The 10,390-nt window shown below is 49.4% G+C and overlaps 2 protein-coding genes across 4 annotated transcripts in view; both read right to left on the reverse strand.

Moving 5' to 3' along the window:
• The window catches only part of LOC143015411 (septin-7-like), a 20,423-nt gene extending 13,293 nt beyond the window's left edge, over positions 1-7,130 (reverse strand). For 2 of the 3 annotated variants that reach the window (XR_012965426.1, XM_076169374.1), the window contains exons 1-2: positions 6,818-7,130; positions 4,269-4,368 (exon numbers count right to left, since the gene is read on the reverse strand). Coding sequence is in view for 2 of the 3 variants with exons in the window: in XM_076169374.1 (XP_076025489.1) it covers positions 4,269-4,368; positions 6,818-6,856 (139 nt within the window). In the remaining variant the exon portion in view is untranslated. The remainder of the gene's footprint in view (positions 1-4,268; positions 4,369-6,817) is intronic. The other variant, XM_076169388.1, reaches the window with a different exon arrangement.
• Positions 7,131-8,064: 934 nt separating this feature from the next.
• ccl35.1 (chemokine (C-C motif) ligand 35, duplicate 1) lies at positions 8,065-9,632 on the reverse strand. The gene is made up of 3 exons (XM_076138193.1): positions 9,442-9,632; positions 8,982-9,099; positions 8,065-8,822 (listed from the first exon to the last, which is right to left on the reverse strand). The coding sequence occupies exons 1-3, from the start codon at positions 9,593-9,595 to the stop codon at positions 8,708-8,710; spliced, it is 387 nt and encodes a 128-aa protein (XP_075994308.1). The 5' UTR covers positions 9,596-9,632; the 3' UTR covers positions 8,065-8,707.
• Positions 9,633-10,390: the final 758 nt, after the last annotated feature.

A 10,390-nucleotide genomic window follows, 5' to 3' on the forward strand; every position in this document is an offset into this window, starting at 1 on the left:
CCAACACAAACACACACACATTTAACAGAGGTGTGTGGGGCCCGAGCTGTGGAGTGTGAAATGAGACATCTGTGTAACATTCAGGCGTAGGGGAGGGAGAGAGAGAGAGAGAGAGAGAGAGAGAGAGAGAGAGAGAGAGAGAGAGAGAGAGAGAGAGAGAGAGAGAGAGAGAGAGAGAGAGAGAGAGAGAGAGAGAGAGAGAGGGAGGGGGGAGAGGGAGAGAGAGAGAGACACAGAGAGAGAGAGAGAGAGAGAGAGAGAGAGACAGGGAGAGAGAGAGAGGGAGGGGGGAGAGAAAGAGAGAGACAGGGAGAGAGAGAGAGACTGAGAGACACAGAGACAGAGAGAGAGATAAAGAAAGAGAGACAAAGAAAGAGAGACAGACGGACAGAAAGAGAGAGGTACAGAGAGAAGAGGGTGAGAGAGAGAAACAGAAAATGAAAGAGAGACACAGAGAGGAGGGTGACACACACACACACACACACACACAAAGTGAGTGTGTTAGCTGAGGAGCAGGCTGCTGCTGCTGCAGGAGAGATAAGCTCCATTGTTTAGGATGAATGTGTCTGGCTGCAGCAGAGGGCAAAGGTCGTTGTTTTAGGTGAAGATAAGGATCTGCAACTCGCCGGCACAATCCAGATCCAACAGTGTGTGTGAGCAGCCAAGATACAACTGGCTTCATGCTGCAGCATAACAAGAGATCAACCAGAGCTCAGAGTCCCCAAGTGCAGAGGAGTGTGTGTGTGTGTGTGTGTGTTCAGATTCTCCTGCAGTGTGACATTTGGTTTCTCCGCCCACCTGATGATACAGCCAATCAGGGGCCAAGCTGACTGAAGCGGGAACAGGTCATTAATTCACTAATTGGAACGTGGCCTTCTTCCTGAAACACGTCACGTCAAGCTCCAAGCATCTGTGTGTGTGTGTGTGTGTGTGTGTGTGTGTGTGTGTGTGTGTGTGTGTGTGTGTGTGTGTGTGTGTGTGTGTGTGTGTGTGTGTGTGTGTGTGAGGACGCAGCTCATCTGAGTGGCTCCAAAGGTGCAATATCAGGATCCGATCAGGGACTCTGGACTGGGACCTGGATTCTAGCTCTGCTTTGCTCTTTGGCGCCACAATTAAATTTATGGTCCAAGACTCTGGATCCTAGATTGTGAATGGAACCTGTGTGTAGTCAGCGTGTGTGTGTGTGTTACATCCTGCAGTGTGAGCCAGGCTTCACATTCGGCCCAGATTTATTCTGGGTATAAAGTTAGCGAGCGAGCGTTCTGCCGTCGATCTGCCGAGCCTGAGGCTGAGGCTGACAGGATGGGCGCACGTGCTGCAGACATGTGCGGCTCAAAATAGAGACAGAAGAAGGAAAACCAGGCCAGAGAGGAGGAACGAGAGAGAGAGAGAGAGAGAGGAGCAGAAAAGGCTGAGAACCGCCTGCAGTGGTCTGACTGAACATGCATCAACACGCACGACCACACACGCACGACCACACACACACACACACACACACACACACACACACACACACACACACACACACACACACACACACACACACACACACACACACACACACACACACACACACACACACACACACACACACACACACACACACACACACACACACAGAGAGAGAGAGAGAACAGGTTTGTAAACAGGCTGCTGTCCGGCCTGTGGAGCTTCAAAGCATCAGAAGTGGAACGCAGCAAAGAATGTGGGACGTAGTGACATCCGGACCAATTTGTGTTGGAATCCATGTCCTAACCAAGGTGGACAAAGCTCCAGAGGTGTGTAGGTGTGTGTGTGTGTGTGTGTGTGTGTGTGTGTGTGTGTGTGTCCAGAACCAAATCAATCCAACGTTTCTGTGATCCATCAGAACCATCATCCTCCCAGATCCAAATGCTTGAGGCACTGGAAGAACAAGAACCTGGACATTCCTAGAGCATCAGATAACAAGACAGGCTTCTGGTGAGGGCGACACAAAGGAAACAGAGAAGAAGAAGAAGAGGCCATAAAAGCACAAAGACGTGGAGTGAGAGAGGCGATGGTGTTTGAAGAAGAGAGATGCTGAATGAGGAAGAGGAGCAGCAAACAACCCACATCTCCAAACCATGATCAGAGAGAGAAAGGGATTTAACCAGGGAGGGAGGCAGGTCGACGTGTGTGTGTGTGTGTGTGTGTGTGTGTGTGTGTCACATCTGTTTATGACAGCAGATTAAGGAGACCAAAGCCTCCTTCACTCCCTTATGGAGGGTCAGTGGGTAAGACGGTCAATCCTGAGCCTGAGTCTTATCAGGACACACACACACACACACACACACACTTGTCTCTCTCTCCTGAGGCCCCTGGTGTGGGGTTCAGATGGTGGTCTGGTCTCTGAGAGCAGAGGCAGCGGGGGCCTCTGCTTTCATGTTCTGGACCGCCGGCCCATCAGAACTCTGCGTGAAGCCGCCGGCTCTTCCCCTCTCGCTCCCGCCCGGCCTCTCAGCTCCGTGCTGGACGCCGCCCATCTTTCCAGGAGTCCCTGTTCAATCTGCCAGCCGGACAAAAGAGGGCAGGAAGCAGCTTTTTCCCCCCTCAGAGGGCGGCGGACAGAGCCTGACAGAGGGACGAAGGAACGAGGGCAAAGCCGGACAAACCTGCAGGAAGCATCCGGCTGCGTTCCGTCACAGGGAGGGACTGAGTGACAGATCCACAGCCTGGGCTCAGAGCCCCACAGCCTGGGCTCAGAGCCCCACAGCCTGGGCTCAGAGCCCCAGACCGGTCGCAGCCAACAGCCACAAACCCATCGGCCCGACTTTAACTCCATCTAGTGACGTTTCCATTGTGTGAAGCTGAGATCTCCTCCTTCCTCCTTCCTGCTCACCGTCGGCCTTTGACATCCAGCTGGTTGACTTTCAGGTGCGTTTGATTTGGACCTCGTTACATCTTTGACAGGAATCTTCTAAAGGCTTTAAACCTCTGACCTCCCTCATCCATTGGTTTCACTTTTATGATGCAGGAGTCATTTCCTGTTACAAATCCTACCCAGACTGCACATGATTCATAACGTGAGGGCGGAGACACGGAGACGTCCAAGCAGCAGCAGGCGGCCGGATGTTTGACGAGTCACAGCTGGACGCTAACTTTAGCATCCATTGGAATTTAGGCCTGGTTAGCTTCTGTTCTGGGTTCAATTGGTCAAGAAGAGGAGAGAAGGAGAAGAAGAACATGGATGTGAGGAGGTGCTGTAGAAGAAACAACAACATGGATTCATCAGGGTCCATTAGAGACCTGCAGACCTGAAGAGGAGAAGGATGATGAAGGAGAGGAGACATTAAGCTGCCTGTCAGCCGTCAGCTTCTGTCTGGCTTTAGTTTCCTGTTCAGTAAACAGCTGCAGTGTGAAGACGGACGGCTGCAGATGGAATGTGAGCTCTAATGGACCCGATCCTGTTTCCGCTCCATGTGGGCCCCCTCAGCTCTGCAGGCTCCAGCTGGGACTCGGTCACACGCAGCAAATGAGAGGAGCTTTGCAGTGCTGATGAAGAGGAAGATCAGAGGGAGGAAGTTCTCCTGAAGGTTTGGGCTTCAGCACGTGAAGGCACGAGGAGATCAGGAGGACGTCGCCTGAGTCAGAGCCCATCTGAGCCGGACCAGAACGCTGGGACTCGCCTTCGCCCAGTAGCGAGTGCGAACAGGAAGTGGAGGGACATTCCAGCTCATCAGACTCTACGTGCTGATTACTAATCAATCTAAAAAGGCTTTGATCGGCCCCATGATGCTCCTCTGCAGTACGGATCCATTCATCTGGTGTGATCCAATAGAACCATGCTGCCCCCCGTGTGTGTGTGTGTGTGTGTGTGTGTGTGTGTTGACAGAGCCTACCCGTTGGCTCCTCCCCCCTCCCCTCCTCCTGTAATCCTGTTAGCCACACACTCGTTCACATCCTGCCGCTCACAGACGCGCTCCGTTTACAAATCAAATCAGCCAAAACACACAAACGTGTCATTGTGCGTCTGACTTGGCGGAGGAGCTCCCACGGGGAAAACGACCCGGAGAGCTGGCGAGCGTCCCCCGGGTCTGCGAGGACGGAGCTGAAGATGCTACGACGCCACGGGGGAGCGCCAAGCGAGCAAGAGAACCAACGCACGCAAACCAACCGGCCAATCAGAGGCTTTGTTGGGTTCATGTCCCGTCTCAGGGCAGGAGGACCAGGGTGTACATGGCGTTACACACACACACACACACACACACACACAGACACACACACGAATAAAGTAACGTGTTTTAACTCACCGACGACCATCAGCGTGAACTCAAAGCCCCGTTTGACCGACTTCCTGTAGACCTGGTTAGGGAGGTTCGCAAAGCCAACGTAGCCCTCCAGATTCCTCTGCTGAGGGAAGACACACACACACACACACACACACACACACACACACACACACACACACACACACACACACACACACACACACACACACACACACACACACACACACACACACAGAGTTGTTATGCGTGTACAAAGTGACGAATATCTCGTTTTGGTGAACCTACAATTAGCATTTCTGTGTCCTGCAGCAACAGAGCCCCTTTGAAGTGAAGTGCAGCTGGAATACAAACTAGAGAGGAAGAGGGAGTGTGTGTGTGTGTGTGTGTGTGTGTGTGTGTGTGTGTGTGTGTGTGTGTGTGTGTGTGTGTGTGTGTGTGTGTGTGTGTGTGTGTGTGTGTGTGTGAGCACGAGGCCCGGCAGGCTCAGTGCATCTCTGCCAGCTCAGAATGGAAAGAGGAAGTGAGCTCAGTGGGTCAGTTGACAGTAAACACAGTGCGTCACAGTTCGTCACCGGAGACTTCCTGTGGCCGAGCGAATGCATTAATGAGGTTGTGTGTATTTAAGAACGAGTTTGGATGGAAACGCAGACGGCGTGAAACAAGGATCCGATCTTTGTGATGATGGGATGTGAGGAGGTTGTTGGTTCGAAGCCCGAACAGTGAAGCAGCCAATCAGCAGGCAGAGAGCAGAGGACTCACCGACCTGACAGGCTAAGGCCCAGAGCGGCCGGACCTGGAGCTCAGTGGTAACAGAACCGCTCCTCCCGTGACAGCGGGTCGACACGTGCACACAGAGAGCCGACACACAGCCTGAGAACCATCGGCTCTGTCAATACGCCGACACGGAACGCCTCTGAACAGGCCCTGTGTGTGTGTGAGTGTGTGTGTGTGTGTGAGTGAGTGATGGCTTTAAGCTGATACTGTATCGACCCGTGTGCGGCGCCAGTGCGCTCTCTGATCGGTGGGATGGATTTCTGGCTCGTTGGCCCTGAGCTTCACTTCACTCAGCTGAAGCTGGGATTTGAAAATGGAGTAACTGAAGCAGAAACATTAAATCCTGTCAGAGTCCATAACGACATCATTCATAAATCTGGACTTGAAAGAGGAAGTTGGGAACCAAACTTCGCCTCACACGACATTGCTTAATGGAAACGCTGACATCTGAACTTCTTAGTTAGAACAACAAAATTGTGATAGGAAGCGAGGGGAGAAGGAGACGAGGGGAGGAGACAGAGCGAGGAGCGAGGGAGCAGAGCGGTCGGTCCATACACTCATGCCCCCCCCCCCCCCCCCCCCCCCCCCCTTCAGAGCAGCTGTAACAGCAGCCGCCTGCTTCACTGACATCACCGCTGACATTGCCGCCTACATCAGCGCGCTCTCCTCTCCCATGATGCACCTGGTGCCTCACGCTAAAGCTCATCAAGAAGATATGATGTCATCAGCTCACCAAGCAGATAGGATGTCATCAAACTTTGTCATCAAACCTGTCAGAGTCGGTGTTTGCTTTAAGTTTGGTCGCCTCATATATCAGCTAGTTTTCTTTCAGTAGGTGATTTGGGGGAGAGATCATGTGACCTCAGCACTACGTGAACCCAAACCCTGCCTGTTCTGGTGCCGGTCCAGGGGTCGCGGCCCTTCTGTAGGCTTGAGTTCTACATGAAGTGATGAAGGTTCCAAAACCACACTGATCACCATGGTTACTCATCCTCCTGTCTGAGGAGATCCAACCAGCAAAAGTCGGAACAAATTCCAAACAATTGATGAACTCGACATCGATCGATTGTTGAGTGATCTCTAACGGATGTGCTTGGGTGAATGCAGGATGCAGCAGAGCAAAGGGGGCTCAGGCTAATTCCTGGATCTACCCGGCTGGAATTACGCTTTTTTCACTGTCACAGCCGTTGAAGTCACAGGGGGTAAAGAATCAAAACATTCTTTAGATTTCACGAAGCATAAGCCAAATGACTTCATCTGTTTTCCTAAGGCTCCATATCGGGAATCAGACCACAGATCTTCGATTACGTGAGATTCCGGGTAGCTCCAGGACATTCACTCACAAAAAACACAGAATACTTTGTGGCTTTTAATAATTAAGCCCCAAATTTGTAAATTCGGCATTAAAACCATCCATAACACATTATTAACTGAGATATGAACCTACAGCGCGATTTCGATTAGATCATAGGGGGAGGGGGGGCGTGAATGAGTTTAACCGTTTTTACTGATAAATATGCAACTTTATGAATCACGTTAAGCGCCGAAGATGACAACAGACTGCAAGAACTTATAAGAAGTGTGTAGTGACGCTCTAATCAGATTTATGTCATTGTAAACGCCGTTAAACTGCATGAAATGTGCGATTTCTTTGCGGAGTTTGGTTTCCGCTAAATCAGGCACAAAACCTCGCGGTAGAAAGCGGTTTTGCGCGAGACTTTCCTTCGTGTGTTCATTATGAAGACGAACAGGATCAATTCTTGTACATTTGCGTTTGGAGGAGAAAAAGCACTTACGGCGATGCTGGTGAGCGCAGTCTCTGGTCGCTCGATCATCGTGCTGTGCTGTGCTGTCACCACCCAGCCTGCAGAGCCTCAGTCACCGAGGCATACACGGAGGAACCCACGGAGCGGCGGAACTGACGACTAAACGCAGGCTTTCCAGAGGCGGAGCTCGATGTTAGCGAAGATAAAAAGGAGCTGCGGGTGGAGATGAATGAAGGATGAAGGTAAATCACATATGGTCGCGGAGGAACAGAGACGACGGGCAGCGGGAGCGGAGAAGAAGAACGCTACAATGACCGTTCCACTCACCGGTCAAAGCAACCGCGATATAGAAGGGAGCGTCCGGTGTGGAATTTCAGAGTAAAACAATACAAACAAACCCGGGAATTCTTTACGGGGAAACTAAAGTATGTCAAATATTCGATTTGACCGGTTCAATAATCAACCATCCCAATTGTTGGAGCCAGACATGAACTGAATTAAAATATCACGAGAAAAACAACAGGACTTTCTCTAATAATTACGAAAAAGGTAATTTTTTCCCTCAACGCGAGGATATATTGTTTTGATTTCGTCTAAATTAGGTCGCGTAAATGTGCACTAGTGACTAGTGGGAGTTTGTTTGGAGAGTATTATTCTGAAGTCTAACTACGTCTAAGTTGCCGTTGTGTCTGGCTAACTTGACGTAGTCCTGATCAGCTTTCCCATTGGTCAGACGCTTACGTGCTCGGTCCCTGATCGCATGAGGCCTTCAGGGGCTTGAGGGGAGAAATCCGATGGTTGCAAATGCAGCCGGAAACATCAGCAATCATTACCATCATCACTATTAGTGCAATGATTCCTTGATATTAAAATGAATTTAATTGTTTCTCCTCGTGATCCAAACAACACACGTCTTGTCTCAGAACAGGTTCTAATGGGAAACAATGGCATTTATAACTGTGTTTCCCCTGATAACTGTGTTTCCCCTGAGATCAATACCGAGCGGGCCTGGTTTGTCTAAATGGACGAACTGCGCGCTCTTGTGGCGAAGTTCGGTCTTCGCAGAGGTGTCCAACCATTGGCTCGTGGCTTCCCAGCAGCCCGCAGCTAAAAGCCATTTGCTGTGGTAAAGAATGAAGAAAACCAACATCTCTTTACCCACGATGATGATGATGATGATGAAGCCGAGCTCGCTGTAAGGATGCTGAGTTTTTGTATAGAGTTTGGACCTAAACGCGCTGTGTGTATGTGTGAACCAGGCTCAGACCAGAGAAACGTTGACGCTTTGCCTCGCTTTTATTCAAGAAAATTCAGTTGACAGATATAAATGAAATTAGCTCAATATTGACAGTAAATACAAACATTATGACACTTCTTCATAAATAACGTATCAAAAAGAGCTCACAGTGGTACAGTCTAAGTAGTTTATGCCGCACTAATGACACCTGGTGGATAAGAGAGGGAACGACTTTTTACTCACATTTACTTCTGCAAAATCAATTGGAACCGCAAAGTGTTCAAAGTTGTATAGATTTGAAACAACAATGTGTAAATAATTTAACCATAAATCCACAAAATATGGTGGAAATGTAAAGAAATAGCAGTGTTAAAACAGATTCTGTTTACATGTATGCGCCTATATACGACAGAGAGATAGGAACAGGAAGTAAACAGAATGTAAAAGCTTCTTATACCAGCCAATCTTATCCAAGCATACATCTGTTAGTTGTGTTTACATTCCAACACATGATATTCTCATGTTGTTATTGTGCAGTTTGATTTACATTCTGACATCCTGATATTTTGAAACATATTGTTCAATTTACATTCACGGGTGAAACTACAGCCAGAGGCGGATTCCGCAAACACGGCAGATTGTGTTGGTAAGTGGCTGTGTTAGTCGATGCAGCGTTGCCATGGTTACACGGGGGACCCCTGTCCTGGGAGCAGTTTGCTGTCCAGGTAGGTGACGAGCCCCTTCACCCAGCTGAGCTCTGGTTTGGCACACAGCTGGCGGCCATGCACTGTGGTGAACCTGAAGGCAACACCAGCAGACAGTCAGACAATGAGCTCATACTGTGATGAGGATGATGATGTGATACTGATTTCTGTTGATGAAGCTATTTGTTGGTTGTTTCCTTGGTGTGTGTGTGTGTGTGTGTGTGTGTGTGTGTGTGTGTACGTGTGTACGTACCTCACGGCGGGCTTGGAGCACTGCTGGCTGGTCCTGACGTAGCTCACCACCCTCTCCTTGGACACCTTGCGGTCATTGAAACTGTAGCAGCACTTCACCGGTCCAGGACCACGCAGACCTGCAGGGCACACACCTCATTGTCTTTAGTTTCATGTGATTGTACCGTTTTCCACGTGGAGGATGGATACAATGAGCCATAACCAGTGATGACAGAGTAGCTCAATGATGTCACCGATACAGTCGATCATCACACCAGATAAATGCTGAAACTAGTTATCATTTCATCTTGAATCAAAACTTCAAATCAAAACAGTCATTGATTTAAACCCTCAACAAAAATAATCCTCCTAAAGATCTGTACACGTACAAAAGCTTTGCTGCCATAAGTACTGATCTCAGACACACACACACACACACACACACACACACACACACACACACACACAGGTATGTTTCTTACCTTCAGTCAGTGTGAAGGCAGCGAGCATCAGCAGGCACACAGTCAGAGCGAGACGAACAGCAGCCATCCTGAGGTGTGTGTTCTGTCGTGGAGTGTGAAGGACTGTGAAGGAGTTCGAAGGAGTTTGAAGGAGTGTGTGTGTCCTCTCTGACATCGGGCCGTGCTTATATGCAGAGAGCCAGACCCAGGGGCGGGAAGCCCAGACCTTTGGACAGAGGGGCTTTACCATGAAAGGGTGATCTCCTCCTGTGTGTGTTACTTCCCTCGATACTTCACGGGGCAGTGGCTTAAATGAGGAAATCGGTGGTGGTTTCCTCGTAATTTCCTCCTGCGCCAAAACTCCGACCATTGGCCTCCTCTGCAGTGACGTGTGGAGTGTACACAACACTAAACACCTGTGTGTGTGTGTGTGTGTGCGTGTGTGTGTGTGTATGTGTGTGTATCCTCAGGCGGGGAGAAAGCACCGAACACAATGAGACCTATACAATGACAGTGGTGTATGGTGTGAGTGTGTGTTGTTTGTGTGTGTGCAAAAAAGAATGTAGTTGGATTTTTCCCCACACAGAAAAAACATCCCTGAAATGCCATCTTCAGTTCTCGTCTGAAAAGTTTCGCTGGAAGTTTCTGTTCATATTCAGACTTGATTTCCTCTTTTTGGGATTTATTCAGACTTTCCCGATTCTTTCATGCTGCCACAACAAAGGATAGGAAGAAACTCCCTCTCTCTCTCTCTCTCCCTCTTTCTTTGTCTCTCTCTCTCTGTGTAGAAGAAACCACCACATGGTTCAATCAGGGTCCATTAAAGACCTACAGACCTGAAGAGAAGCATCCACACACTGACACTGAGGAACACGTATGTTGCTCAACTGAACATTTTGGCGGTGAGAGTAAAAATAGAAGAGTGTGTCTCATCGAAAATGATCTCAGACTCGTTTACACTTTCATGAGC

Source organism: Genypterus blacodes, unplaced genomic scaffold (genome assembly GCF_046128005.1).
Source record: "Genypterus blacodes isolate CSIRO-AG114 ecotype Tasmania unplaced genomic scaffold, CSIRO-AGI_Gbla_v1 ptg000015l_1, whole genome shotgun sequence".
Lineage (NCBI taxonomy): Eukaryota > Metazoa > Chordata > Actinopteri > Ophidiiformes > Ophidiidae > Genypterus > Genypterus blacodes.

Coding starts and splice junctions, on each gene's coding strand:
- ccl35.1 (XM_076138193.1), bottom strand. CDS start 9,595: ATGTCAGAGAGGACACACACACTCCTTCAAACTCCTTCGAACTCCTTC. Junction 9,100..9,441: donor TGCCTTCACACTGACTGAAG/GTAAGAAACATA, acceptor TGTGCCCTGCAG/GTCTGCGTGGTCCTGGACCG. Junction 8,823..8,981: donor TGCTCCAAGCCCGCCGTGAG/GTACGTACACAC, acceptor TGTTGCCTTCAG/GTTCACCACAGTGCATGGCC.